Below are 15489 nucleotides of genomic sequence, written 5' to 3'. Positions count from 1 at the left end.
GCCTAGTCGGCATATTTGGAATTTTGAGAAAAATCATGGGTATTCTCCCAAAATAACTGCCAAAGTGCTGTGACCAAATACCTCTTTCCCAGAAGGGTGAAGCAAAGAAAAATACTTTGCCCAGGAATCTAACTACATTGCAGAGTTGTTGATTTCCTGTACTCAAAACCACTTTTTAAAATTTGCTGTTCTCTCTTCCAACACCCATGTCACAGAAGATTAATTGATGAGGTGTAGAGACAAGTAATTTGGCCAAGAATTTGAGTACAAGGAATGAGATGACATGCCAAATCACATGTTGGTCCTATGAAGCACAATAATAAACACATTTCACCAAAGCAAATTTTTGATCTTCATATAACTATGCATTGGCAAAATATCCACTCACCAAAACCAACAGCTTACGCATACATGTACAGCTGCACAAAATAAATATATAAATAATAAAGAGAAGTAACAGACAATTGCAGACAGGCCAAACTCCTCACCACCCCCATTAGTCCTCAAGATGTAGGCAGATTCTACTCACAGATTACTTTTTAATTTTCTGCAGATGGCTGGGTGCACTTCAGATGACATGGTAAACTCCAGCTGCCTAACGGTTGGTGTTTGAAGCTGGAATTTTACTTTGCATCAAGCTACACACCCAGTTCAAGAAGGATATACACACACAAAGACACGCACTAAAGGGAGAGAAAACCTGGTGGGTGCCAAATTCCATTAGCATCACATTAAAAACTCCCTAATTAACACTGAAATATACAAAATTCTCAGGTGCTTGGGGAATCTTGGGAAAAATATCTGAAATGGCACAATCAAAAGGATATTGTATTTTTCTCTTATGTTTAGTTGTGAAGGTCAAACATAGTCACTTTCTTATTATTAGTATCTTATTATTCTGATGGATGCTAAATATAAAATGCTATATAAATTTAATATAAAACAGACTTTCTTGCTATGCAGGCATAATGCTTTGAGCAGTTGTTAGGACTGGCTACTAAAGTTCAATAAAAATGCAGTTCATCACAAACTGTAACTGTAGTCTTTAAAAATTGTTTCATCCTGGTTTGGGGACACCTATAGGCAGATCTCCTATGTACCCAATATTCCTGCCAGCCCAATAAGGTGTGGAGAATTTAAAGGTTCCTAGGCATTGAGAAGAAATGCAATGATTTTCCAAGCAACCCTCCAAAATTAGGTTTTGCCTAAACTTACCAGCTGGTTTCTCAGTAGGGGTTACCAGTTGGCTGGTCTTCTCTTTGAGTTAAGTGAATGGGACTGCAAGATGAGTGTGTTTAGCAACATAATCAAAAGTCCCCAAGACTGTGTGGCTATTGTTAATAGCAAAAAGGATTCCCGCCTACTGCCACTGGGACATCATTAATCTTTACAGAAAAGCTTTAGGACCTCTTTCACCAAGAAGAGCTCCAGTTAATAAGGCAGATAAATTATAAGATACAAACTGGCTGCTATCAGGACAAAAGGATGGCTCTGATTTTTTGAGTTCTGCCAGTATCTGGAATTATGATATCTTGGCCTGCAAAGCCATTCATTCCATAATATTGGAGCCTGTATTTCTTAGGCCTTCATGCTCAGTAAAGTGGCCTTGAATTTGGACAATCAGGTCCATATTGAACTGGAATATCAGAGTCATATGAGAACATTGATGCAACATGAACTAACAGATTGCAACTGAACTGTGGTATGACTGTAAACCTTATTCAAGTCCCATGTGCATATGTACACATTCCCTACCAGCACCCTGCCGTTTCTGACAGTGCAGTCTGCCAAACCAGTAGCTTGTCCTCTGGAGATTCTGACATATTCAGCCATCCAAACTTTTCCCATAATGGAAAGTGAAGAAGAGAATGTAAGACCCACGTTCCTTCATTGCCATATTTTCTTCTCTCACAAGTGGAAGGCAAACATCTACAGGTCAGAGCCTTCTCTCTTTGGGTAGGCCTTCTGTAGGATTTAGAAATCAGATTTCCCAGGCTTTTTTCTAAATCATGCCAGTAGATTTTGTGAGTACGGATTGTTCCCTGCTGTAGAAAGAGGCCTCCGGCTCATGGTGAGAGGCAATAGTGATAGAAGGAAACAGAGTGACCACACTGGTCCACATTCTTCCTCATTCTGTGAGTAGTTTGTACTCATAAAATAGGATTAAAATCTCAGAAATAATTAGGTGTTATTGTTACAAATAGCACTGCAATTGTCAGCAAGCTGGGAAGAAATAATGTATGTGTGTGTATCTATCTATCGAAAGAGCAGGCAGTTGAGACCTCTTGCCTAGTACTCATAGTTTGGGCAAAGTAGTTTAGTCCCCAGTATGTTTCACTATCACCATCTGTTCAGGAAAAGGGCAGCAATGACAAGAGCAGAAGTTTGCTGTATGTTTTTAGCTTCTCAGAATAAGCAACAGCTTCAATAAGAGCAAGACACTATGATATAATTCTGCAGGAAATGAGCTCCAGACATGGGCCAAGCCAAGTGTGAAGTCCCTCATTGTTCCAATACAGTATGGATTTCAGCATTTCTGACCCATTGTGGTTGACTCCTTCTTCCACCCCCTTCCCCTTGTTGGTAGTTAGTTCTGGTGAGTCATCAGACAAGATTAGTGAGTGAGTTGGCCAGTTTGTATCTAAGCCATAAAGGCTGCAATGAATTCATAAACAATTTTTTTAATCCCTATCTATGGTGGGAGGATAGGAAAAAAGGGTGGGAGTTTATTGGGTACCCATTTCAGCCAACAGAGTGGGTTTCATAGTTTACTCCAAATTTTGTTTTGTTTCATTAAAGTAACAAAATAGAATCTGAAGTGGTCAGCTGTGAACATCTATTCCCACAATCACCATTTTCAGCTATAAGGGTCTTCTCCCTTATTTAACTCCTTATTCTCTTCTTTGGAATTGTTGCTGTCCCCTTTTCATATATACATTGCTAATCCTGAGGGACAGAAATGTCCCTTTCTAATCAGCATGCGAATGAGCTAAAACATGGGTCTCTGAATTCTTGCTAAGATTTTCCAGTGAAGCATACTATGGGGAGTAATCTTCCAGAATTATACAGGTGAACAAAGAGGTTAGAATCAATCAAATATTTAGTGTGCAAAGGTTGTAACTGGCTATCTTGCACAAGATGGTGGTAATAACAGAGGAACCAGAGGAACAAGGTCCCCAGCTAAAACTTGGAACTCATCTTCCCAATGCTAGATATCTCATTTCCCCTTTTCCCTGTCCATTTATCCAGCTGCCACAAGAGGAAAGACTGGGGAGAGACTGAGAGTGTCCCCAAAGTAGAAAATGCGCTGTCTATTGCAGAACTTAACCATATATACACATATAGTAATCCAGGCTGTCTTTCTAATATCAGCCCTGGTTGCAACTGGAGATTGTTAGTAGTAAGCCAGGGTTATGACCAGCCATTTCTGAAATGTCTGTTATTTAGAACTGGACAGAATTTGTGTGTAAGTCAACATGTTATGCAGAAGACAGAATACTACACTGCTAGAATGTTTACTAGGCTTAGCCAATCCAGAAGCTTTTTTTTCATCCATTAATCAAATAGGGTCTTACTGAAATCTCTACTCCCAACTTCTAAGCCTCTAGAGTAGGTATATGCATCATGGCCACACCAGGCGATGAGTGGCCTATTAAAGGCAGGCAATTCCAAAAGTGGATTTGATCAGGACCATTTGGAGGAAAAAATTGTGGATTTCCAGAGATGAATTGGGTGCCTTAAACCTGTGCAAAGATATCTCAAACCCCCACAAGGCTTAAGGAAGGGATGCATTTTGCTCATTGGCCTCCCTAAAATTTTAAGAACTGCTGAAAAAAATGGACCCACCCACTTTGGTGGCCACAATGGAGGACACAGCAAGGCTAAGATAAGTGTAAGGCATAAGATTTAATTCTGCAGGAAATGAGCCCCACCTCTGCTGTAGACATCTATGAGGCCACACTGATAGCGAGCACACTCAACTGAACCTCAGCTAAGTTTCAAGTGCCTAAAAGCAACTTCATCATTCTTTAGTATGTGACTGTGCAAGAGCTTAATTTGCGATTAGGATTTGCAATAAAAGTCTATATCACAGTGGATGCTGTTGATAAAATTTGAATTTGCTACACGTTGCCTCTCTCTTAGCGGCTGGGTCACTTAACATAGTTATTGAATTAAATAGTTTTCTGGATTTGCAAAATATGCTGATCATAAAGTAATCAAGAGGGCTGGGTTTGTGCAGTACAAAAAAAAAATCCTAAGCAGGGTTAAATCTTACCATGCTTAGCATATTGTACAAATGCATCCACTAGCTCTTTAACTAACCTGATTATGCATGTTGTGCAAACCAGACTTTCTGTATATGCTGTTCCTAGTACTTTGCAAACCAGTTGCAAAATAAATTACTGTTCTAATTTGAATTTGCTCCCTCCAAAAGAAATGGCAAGCCCCTTGGAAAACATGAATGACTTGGCATTGCACAACATGTACACTCCCAATCAAAGCAGCCTCCCAATGACTGCACTTCCTTATGGTTTACACAGATTTCACTTTGTGTATGCAGGGGTCAGGAACTTGTTGTAGAGCAGGGGCTTTGCTTTCCTTTACAGTGGTGAAACTGCAGCACGTAAACCTCAGCTTCTTCGCTCTTGAAGACTGTTGACTCACCCAAGGCCTGTGAGCATGTATAAGCTTGCTCCTCAGCTGGTTCTTGCTTTAACTCAGCTGCATCACCCCTTGTTCTCCAATGGATCTATTGCCTTGGAGGCAGTTGATGAAGCAACTGCAGTTTGCTAATTCTTTTGCAAGAGCTGCAGGGTCAGTTTGTGATGTTTATTAAACACTAAGATTTGAATTTAGATAAAGCAGGTAGCCTTCTCAGCCAAATGACAATTGCAGCATTACAAGGCAACATGGGAGAGTCCAGGTGGGGCCCTAGCAATCCATCAGTTCCTACCAAACTGATCCTCCATTTCCATCTTAATCCTGTGTCACGGTTGTATTGAATTCCTTTTCTTCCCAGAATACTTGGATTGCTTTGATGGCAGGTTCTGTCCCATTGTCATGATGTCTGAGACAGCAGACTAGCTTAGGAAGCCTGGAAGAAGCCACTGGCAGACTCAGCTCTATCCTCTAACAGAGAAACAGAAACAGCCAGAGGGTGGAGGAATCACACCACTAACCTCTAGCATACAGTGTCTTGGGTAGGGTAACACCTTTATGAGGACTAACCTAGAAGTTACAGAATACACAGTAAGCTTTGTGCAGTTCTTCTTCAGCTACATCTTATATTAAACAGAAACAATATGAGGGTGTGTGTTGGGGGTGGTGAGGAGAGGAAACCTCCAGTATGACCCACTGTGTGTAGAAAATGTAGAATAAAATTTGTTTTGCATCAGATTCATGAGAGAGGCATAGGCTTTTGGTATATTTGTAGGAGGGATCCTGTGCGATGTTAGTTAATGGACCCAGGAAGATTATGTTTAGATCCTAGACCTGAATCAACTTACCATTTATTTATTACTTCTGTGGCAAAAAGAATTCTGTAAAATACATCTGAGATTGAGCAAGGCTGTTTTGACTATTTTCAGTTCACTTTAGGATACTAAGAGCATGGACATATTTCTGTTTTCAAGTCTAGAGCTCACAAAGAACTGACAGCCAATCAGTGCTTGTTCTTTTTGACTAATAGCTGAGGACAGATAATTGTCAGCCAACCAGTGTTTGCTTACCAGCCTGTAACTGACTGCCTCATGTTGCCCACTCAGATCCATATCAAAACATGCTTCCTTCCCCCTCCTCACCAAAATAAAAGAAAGAAATAGCTAACATTCCCATATTAATCTCTTCACCATAATGGCAAACCTCCTTTGCTTTTCAGATTCTTAATACCGATGTGCTGGCAATTCTACATTTGCTTAATCATGCCAGCAGGCCTGGGGTCAGTGTGTCTGTGGAACCCCTGTCACGTTTTTCATCTTTATGATTGTTTTTAGTGTGGGCTGTCACATTTGTTTCATGTTTTTAACTATTTTAATTGTATATTTCGATACTATAAGCCACCCAGGGTCTATTGCAGTGGGGGCCATAATAAATAAATAAATAAATAAATAATGCTACTAAAAACTGACCCCCCTCCAGTAAGAACACAGAACATAGCTTCAAACACAAGACGGCAACCTGTTGCTGTTTCTGAGGCTTCATTCATTGTCTTGAGGGGTGTATCAGAGTTGCCCAAAGATATAGCTTCTTGAGTACACCACTGTTTGATCAACAAGGAGCTCATTTTGCCCCACAGTTGGTAGAGGACTTTCCTCTGAAAAATCCCATATAACCAGTAAATATCAGAATTATATCAGTTGTTCCAAAGTAGACATCACACCCACAGAAACTTTGTTGGCATAATTCAAATTATACTTGTTAAGGAAGCAAACATTTGCTTTTCACATTCAACTTCGAGTTCAAGTGACTTCTGTATGAGAAAAGGGAGGTGTTATTGCTTTGCCATTTGCTTCACGTAACAAAACATCTTATGCCAGTCCTGGATTAGATAGATTACTGGAAGATAAATCTGTAAATGGTAACAAATTGTAATGGCCATACATAATCTCCAAGTTAAGAAGCTGTAAGCAGGGCACGCTGGAAAACAATTGCAAGAGAAGGGCATTGCTTTCTCTGCGCTGCTCTTGGATTACCCGGGAGCCCGTGTTCACACATTATGGGAAATAGAATTCTGTATTTCAGTCTTACTGGTATCCTCTTGTTAGGTCAAATTAAAACTTCCAGAACTCCCTGGAAGCACGAGAGGGCAGCAAGTTTGGGAAAGCTGTTGTCCTAAATGTACTTTGGTGTGATCCTTCAGGCTCTGCTTACATTCTCATAAACAACCAAAGACACCGTATATAGTCAGAATGAAAACATAACCACAGTAAAAATAACTACAACATATTCGTGCTTTGCTATGGATGGCTAGCATGTCAAGCTCAGAAGGTATAATTCTCTGAAGAATTAAGAAGAGTAGCTCTTGTATCTATAGTATCAGACCTGGACTGGAAGGAAAGTGCCTGAAGTCACTGTTGGTGCCCCTGTTCCATTTAGTTTTGCCTTAGAAACACATGTGGACACACACATACATACTCATGCCACCACCAGGGCAATGATGCTGTGAATTCTTCACAGCATCTAGCAGCAAAGATTTCCTGTTCAGGTTAAGAGGTGTGAAACTCACTCACTTCTTGTTTCTTAGTACTGTAAATTCAGTTTTTCCCCATGGTTCTCAGGTCATACCATCCAAAATTTGCAGCGAGTTTTACTTTTAAAAATTTATGTTTGTCCTCTTTTCTCATAGCCAGTCAAAAAACAGCAGTTTGGAATCTAGCAGAAACATACTGCTGTAAAAGCAACTGGACACACATGGGTGTGTGGGCTAACCTGAGTTTTAGAACTGTAAGGAAATATATGTGAGGAAGCTTACATTCCAGCACAGAGAGGAATTATCAAAAGGGAGGAGCTAAACATCATCAAATAGGCTTTGGAACAATAAGAAATAGTGAGCGTCAAGAGTTTAATCACAGGAAATTGATGGTTGCTGAAAGGAGAAGTCCCTAAAAGCTCTGTTATTCTCCCCACCAACATAGTGCTGTGAGTGGATAGGGATTTCTTGAACTGCTTGAAATGGACTATAGAAAACTACAAGAAACTTTCCTTCAAAAGTCACATCAAAGTAAAGCAGGATTTAAAATAGGATAAAATTAAATGTGTCTGTCCTTCAGTTTGATCTTGCAATATTGGATGAATTCTGGGGTTTTGGTGGCTTTGAATTGATGTTTATTCCACCTTCATTTACTGGGAGCTGGGAAGATCTCATCTGCCATGTTCGTGCTGGCGAGCAGGCATCTCCAAGGAGTTTATTATCCCTGGTTCAAACAATGGCCAGTTGAATCTGTTTTTATTTCATGCTTCAAGTAAAAGGTTATCAGGAGAGTTTATAGATGATTAAAATACAATAACATGCAATAATAATAATTAATTTATTAATAATGTATTAAATTTATACGCTACCTGACTCCCAGCAACTATGGACACTATATAGACCTGGCTTATTGTAATAATCCCTAGATACGTATGCAGTATACAGGTATCCTAGGAAAATAATTGAGCAAGAATGCTGACAACTCTTTTTCATATACTACACTGTTATCTCATTCTGTCGTGGAGAAAATCTATGTGGTCGTTAGGAGTCAATAGCGACTGAATGGCACATAATCAATATCTCATTCATAGAACTTCACTTCTCTCTTACATCCTAAAAGCAGAGTGAATGACAACTAAAGTTAAAGCCCGTAGTGTAAATAATCCAGTGGGAATGACTTTGCTTTCCTCCTCATAATTCTGTTTGGCCTGATGTAACCAAGGCCTAGGCCAAAGTGTGAACATTTTACAGTGTCTGACCAGAAAGACTGGCATGCGCAGTTCAAGGTTATGTATGTTGAAACAAACTACACGCCTCTTTAGGTGGAAATGCAATTAATGGCAACAAATAATAAAACCTTCTTGATTGTAACCAACAGCATTCCAGAATATTTTGCCCTGTTAAGCATGCGTGATTCTTCTGGTTATCCTTGGCTGGATAGTAAAGATCTTTTGCCATCAGAAAATGTATTGTTTCACGTATAATTTTTTTCCTCCTGTGGATTCAGTGTCTTAGAGCATTAGACTTTGGTGTATAAGAAACATGTTTTGGGGCCGGTATTCTCTTTCAAAAAGACCCAGTGACATTAAGGTTCAAACTCATTCAGAGTAGGAGAATGAGAGTTCTGATTTTAGAGATAAAAGTATGTGGTTAGAAGGAGCCAAAACGTTGTCTCAGTTATAGCTTATCTCCATACAATTTGTCTGCCTTCTTTCCAGTGTATGTTTCTTTTCAACCAAGCTCCATATATGGAAAAGTCTACCAGCAAATAAGGTTCACTTAATTTCCCCACTGAGTAACTGCATCACGGTCCATATCAATTCTAAGAGCTAGGGTTTTAGATCTTTCTCTTTCCTTTCCAGGTTCCTGGAACATAAACAACTTTGTGGATCGGTTTCAGCTCGGAACACCTGTGGCTTCAACCCAGTTTATCACTAAGAATTACCATGACTAGCAATAGAAGCACCAACAACCCTTTTGCTCTGAATGATTTAGCTTGCATTCTTCCTTTGGAGCACTCCAAATCAGAGTGAATCTTTCTCTTTATTCAACAAGCATGGGCTGGATTTTTGCCAGATCTGTGGGCTTTATAGAGCTGGCTCTGCTTTTATTTTAGGATTCATAATGTTATTCAACTGGCCTTAGTGGAATTGTATAGTCATTCCTAGCATTCTACAGCACATATCACAGAAAATGTAATGGATTCATTGCAGAATTTGGATGGCCTTAAAATTAAGTATGGATTCCAAATTCTTCTCATGTGAGCCTGGAAGCAAAGTGACAATGTAGTAACCAACCTATAACTCTTCCTTATACACATAACCATTGCCCCCTACCAGCTTTCTGGGAAATGTGTCTTCTATTAAAATTCTATCCAGCTATGACAAATAAAGTAAATAAACAAACACATCTGTAAGAATATTCTCTCCAAAGTGTTTTTTCCTATCGAAAGGTCTATAGCTTGGTCATGCCCAGCAGTCACACATGTTCTAGCCTCATATTTAAGGTATTCCATTGACATCAAATTATCTTATTATACTCTTTTATAATGCTCTTGTTCTTTGTATGTACACATGTACATTTCACCTTTTAAATAATATCTGCTATGTATTGCAGCATTCAATTAAAAAATAGCATTTCATCCCTGCTTTCTCAAGATTTTTTTACTGTGCAGTTGGGAAACAGAATCTCACTGAAATAGGACCTGGCATGAGATTTATATTATACTGTTATATTTTTTTTTCTGACTTCTGTCCTTCTATATAATTCTACAGAGCCTTCAGGATAGCATACAACACAAATGGATAAATCAACAACAGACAACTGCAACACTGGAAATGCGGAGAATTAGAAACAACTTTAAAGTATTATTAATACCCTCATTTACTCTGTTACAGCGCTTAGACACTAATTTGGAATATGAGTTGTTCTAAATAATTTCCATACTTGAAATAATCAAATTACTTTGATTACAGAAGCTTCCAAACTTGACTTTATTTTCCACATTTGTATGGTGTCTATGCAATGACATTGCCATAGTTGAGGAAACCGCTGGGTGAGATACTTTATGCCTGCACTCACACCACTGGGTGCTCCACCATCACCCCAGTTGTTCCCCCCGACCAATTCTTTCACTTTCTCCCCTGCCACACACACATTTGTATTATTTTTTTCCACTCTTACTCTCCCAACCTATTACGTGGCAATCAAATTAGCACCTTTGCTTTTTCTCTTTCCTTTACTTTTAAAAGGAATTGTGCATCTGCAAAGCAGCAGTTTGTTTCCCCAGAGAGCTTCTAAGGGAGGAAAGGGGGCTAAACACGATTTCCGCCTTTTTTTCATTAAATGAAAGAAAGCAGCTATTGTATGTGTGGACCCAACCTCAGGATTCCTTCTCCAGCAACCCATTTGTATTCAGATACATCCTAGAGTGCTTCTACTTTGGAAGAAGTAATTTTCAGTCTGGAAGGGTCTCGGTTCAGTCAATGAGAACAATCAATGCAAATCATCCTTCAGCTCCAGTGAAATCTGGCCTTGATAACAAATACATGGCTTCACCAAAATTTTAAGATGCATTGTGAGAAAAAGGAACAAAGCTGTAAACCAATTTCATATATTTTTGACCCATTCTATTCATAAGTCACATGAGTGTCTATCACAGTTCCATTTCCAGTGTGATGTAAGTTTCATAAGAGCCAATTATATTCTTCTCAGTGAGGCTGAAGAAAAAAGTTTAAAAAAGAGAGGAAGCTTGCGTTAGGGGTGTAACTTACCACAAGCAAAGAGGAAGAATGTCCAAAACACATAACTCTACTTACTGGGTGAGTTAAAATTAGAACCAAGAGGAAATGACAATTTAGCATGTCATGGGAGTCAGCTAAAGTGGGTCCTCTCCTTTTTTATATTTATCATTTGCACAGGGTGTAATTGGTGTTTCAGATTAAGGCCAAGGAGCCAGTAGAAATGAAAGGTCACACTTTGTTGACATCCCGTCATCAGATTGTAGTCATCCTTTCCTCTCTGCCTTTAATTCCTTGTGGTGAGCATGTTTACTTTCAGGAGAAAAGGAGCAGAGAGAGTCGGATGTTTACCTCTCTAGGAAATTATCGCCATAGTTTTCCCCCTCTTTTTTGCTTTTAATTGACATATAAGAGAGGAGAAAATGCTAGGGAAACCACACTTGTGTATATTTCATTGCTAGGCCTGCACTCTCAGTTGAGTTCAAATTGAAATTCTAGTTGGGTGGCAGGGCTTTATGTAGAAATACTACAATTCTCAAATGATATTAGGACTATTGACTCACATTTTGGTACGGCCTCACCCAGAAAGACCAGAAGTGGGGACAGGAGAGGGCAGTGTTGTGGTATCTGATATCCACCAGGAGGCATCGAGCAATTAAACTAGTCCTTGAGAAAATGTAAGGAAGAACTAAATGTCCAAGCCAAGTTCAGATTTGGCAAGTGTCATTAACCTTCAAAGAACAAATCTTGAGTTTTCATCACATACCACGTTTGCAAAAGACAGTATCAGACTATTTTGTTAATGTATAATTCCATTTGTGGCTTAATTGCAATTTTTGGGTTGCAATTTTATGTTTCCTTGCTTGGGAGAAGTCTCACTTAATTCAATTAGGCTTACTCTCAGGTAAACCTCCTGATGTGTTGTCATCAAACATGACTTCATTTTGTCTTTTTCTGGGATTTTTATCTTTACTGGCTGTGTTTGTAATCCTATGTTAGCTGCCTAGAGTTGTAATTTGCACATGGGGCCGGCATAAAAATTCCTTCAATACTGTAAATAAATAGATTTTATTTTACAGTGTTTGCAACCCATCTCAATCTGCAGGTATTGAGTGGTGTATAGCAGAGTAAAACATAAAGAAAAAGGCATAAAATTAATAACCACTTCAACGTGTTTTCTACTAAACAGTCAACATGGGTTAAAAGCCCAGCTGAACAGGGTTGTTTTGATGAATTCACAAAATACCAGGGGGAAGTGAGGGAAGCTGTATGAACCTCTGGGGGCAATCAGCTCCAGAGAAGGGGGCCTTATCAGAAAAGCCTACTATCTGATCTATCTCCCCCTAACCTCATCTGTGGAAAGATTCTTGGAAGGCCTTCTCATGATGTCACTAGATGGACAGATACAATCCTGGTGCCTGATGTAACCCAGTACTATGTTGTATAGAGCTTTGTACTCTGACCAGCACCAGCACTGGGTCTGAAAGCCTACTGGTGCAATGATTTTAATAGCGCTGTTGTCTTCCAATGGGGAAGTTGCCCCATCAGCAGTCTAGCTAGCATATTCTGGATCTTCTGCCGCTCCAGAGTCGTCCAAAGGCTGCCCCTTAAGTAGTGCATGTTTCAGTCATGCAGCACATCAAATATTCCACTTATTAATCCTTGCTATTTATATTATGCATTATTTGTATTATTTATTATATGAGAACAAAAATGTTCTGAATTAAAATTTAAACAAATCAATTAGTTGTAGATTCATCATACAGTTTTCAAGCCTGAGTGAGTTTATTAGTAAAGCCCTGCATGGATGAGGGAGGTTTTGTGTGGTAGCATATCACATGACTTGACAGAGCTGAAAGTGGGAGATCTGTAGTCACATCCTACTTTGATCTTGAATTTATTATGCCAGTAGTAGCAAAGTGATTTGATAATGTCAGGGTTGAGGAACTGTTGTTAAAAGCAAAGCCAGTACTCTGTGATAAAATCAAGGGAGGGAGGGTTGACATTGGTTGCATCTGCAACCGGCTGTTGAAAATTGTTCCCCTTGGTCACCCAACATTGTCTTCATCTCATTTCTACCCCATGAGTTGAAACAGTCTTAAAGCATCTTTAGATGTACCAGTTTAAAATAGTGAGGAAATAATATTTCCCCCCTAGGACAATGCTATATCAACACAAGCTTCAAGGAGTACATCTGTAATGTTGTGTCTGCCATTATCTTGGAGGCGCTATGTGAGATCAGAGGTATATTTTGGAAGGTGCAAACTGCTCCCTTCCTTTGGCCATTCAGCCCACCTCTAGGACAGCCATTACTCTCCCAGCACTTGCCCTCTCTATTACTGCTATGTTTCCTGAGTTGCTTTCATACCTGACATCTCCTGCCCTCTTAACTTTGACAACTTCTGTTCAGGCTTTCAGCAAGTTAGAGGAGGGCAGCACAGTTTTGCTGAGGGTGAGGAGATGCTCACATGGAGTTGAGTGGAGAGACAGACAAACCAGAGAAATCCAGGCAGAGTCCCAAAGTCAGGCTTTCTTCATTCCTACTTGGTGGATGTTTTCTTCATTGGGTTTTACTAGTTGAGAGGGTGTGGCAGTAATGCCAGAAGGGGGGAAAAGTCAGCCTTACAAGGAGCAGTGCTCTCACAAGACTAGATGCCATTTGGTTGTGACTCAGAACAGACACAGCCAAGATAGGATAAAGATTGACAACCTTTTGTGCCAGCATTGGACAGTATGGATGGACAGTATGTTGTCAGGATCCTCACCAGTGACTTACATACAACAACTTGTAGAATGACCAGCCATAATGAAAATAGGGTTCTTCATTTCAGTAATGGCTAGATGACATTACAAGATACTATGTCAGTAGTGGGAAGAGTACTTTATGATTATTGTTGTTGTAATCTCCCTAGAATGAAACAAGTAAGCAGCATAAATATGTTCCTTATTTAAATAAACGCATGACCTTAAAGGTGCACAACAGCTTGACAAAAGTTTTGAGAAATTTTGCATTTATTATTTGCAGCAACTCCAGATTGGTCTATATACCCCTATTTTACCCATGCCCTTGTAACACTGCCTTGTCCCATTCAAGACAATGGTCTGTGCTGCCTTTGTCTGCTATTTTCCATACCACAAATACCTGGTAGTCACAAAGCACAGAGGTTAACTAAGAGAGTCAGAACAATACAGCATATGATTATGCCAACAGCTCTTTATAACACCAGAGCCAATGGTTGTGTTCCACTAAACACTCTTCCATTTGAAGTCAAATAGAGGGGAATAAGGTAATTGCTGAAGAATTCCTGAGCTTCCTTGATAATTAGAAAAAAAGATTGCTAGGCTGAGGAGGAAGACAGTCGGATGTTACTAATAATCATCTCTCCTCTTGAGACTAAAGGGGAACAAACCAAATGACTTGAATCTGCAGGAACCATCTCCCTCCTTCCTCTTTGCTCACACCTCTCAACCAGAACAGGAATAAGTGCAACTTAGAGGGTTATGGTAAGACCAAATGCACTATGACAGAGCAGTTTAGACCAAATCAAAGTTATAGAAGACTATTTCATTTTGAAGTGGGAATGAATGTATGCTTGGTAGAAATGGTTTTTTAAGTGCCATCTTAAGAGGAGAACCTTGCCTGATTTGTGGTTTTGAAGAACAGTGAACTTCCTCATATCTTTCTTGCCACCATGACCAATTTAACCCAGATTGATAATACTGTGCTCAAAAATTTGGACCCACAACAAAATGTTGTAGAATACCTTCAATTTTCCAAAATTCTATAAGCTTCTTGAAGAACTTGAGTGAATCATCACTATCTCTCTCTGCTTGATTTCTTTCTTTCCAGATGAATCCTTTGGTGATCACCAAACATGCTCAGATGTCGCTGAACTTGGGAGGGGAAGGGATTCATTTGTGCTGAAGTATTTCTTTTAGTATTCCCCGTAAGAATGCGGATATCTTCAATGAATATAAGAACAGCCCTGCTGGATCAGGCTAAGATCCATCACGGTCCAACATTTTGCTTCTCCCAATGGCCAGCAAGAAGTCGCTGGAGTATTCAAAAACAGGAGATGGAGACGTATTCCTCTTTTGTTGTTGTCCCCTTGCAATTGGTATTAGGAAACATGCTGACCTGGAGATAACATTAAGTCTTCAAGAATAATAGCCCTTGATAAATCTGTTCTTCATTAGTTTATCCAATTCCCATTGTTGCTTCACTTTACAAAATGCATATGGATTTTATTAATATATGTTGCATAGTAGAAATGTTGACTTGATCATAACCGCAAACTCTCACTTCAGTGTTTGCAAGAATTGCATTGTGTGGAAAATATTAATTGTGGGTTTTGTTACTTAATGAACACTAAAATCAGAGAGAGAGAAGGATGTAGTCATTGGCCAGCCCAGCCCTCTTCTACTCTTTCATTTGTTGCAGAGTGGGGGAAAAAAGAGAAGCTAAAACTCTCTGTGGCTAAATGTAGAAAGTTTTGTTTCTAAATCAGTCTGTGATGGAAAGGAAATACGTCACGTCCTGGAGGAAGAGACTAGACTTTA

General features: G+C 39.5%; 1 protein-coding gene across 1 annotated transcript in view; it reads left to right on the top strand.

The window, feature by feature from the left end:
• The window catches only part of PEBP4 (phosphatidylethanolamine binding protein 4), a 290393-nt gene extending 280562 nt beyond the window's left edge, over positions 1–9831 (top strand). The window contains exon 7 of the mRNA XM_088152019.1: positions 9052–9831. Within this exon, the coding sequence (XP_088008145.1) occupies positions 9052–9143 (92 nt within the window). The 3' untranslated portion in view covers positions 9144–9831. The remainder of the gene's footprint in view (positions 1–9051) is intronic.
• Positions 9832–15489: the final 5658 nt, after the last annotated feature.

The sequence above is a fragment of the Python bivittatus genome, unplaced genomic scaffold (assembly GCF_059951505.1).
Source record: "Python bivittatus isolate LINGU-HERP-01145 unplaced genomic scaffold, Pbiv_v1 ctg000680_np1212, whole genome shotgun sequence".
In the NCBI taxonomy this organism is placed as follows: Eukaryota; Metazoa; Chordata; class Lepidosauria; order Squamata; family Pythonidae; genus Python; species Python bivittatus.
Note: the sequence above shows the minus strand (reverse complement) of the source record. Positions and strands in the feature narration are given on the sequence as shown.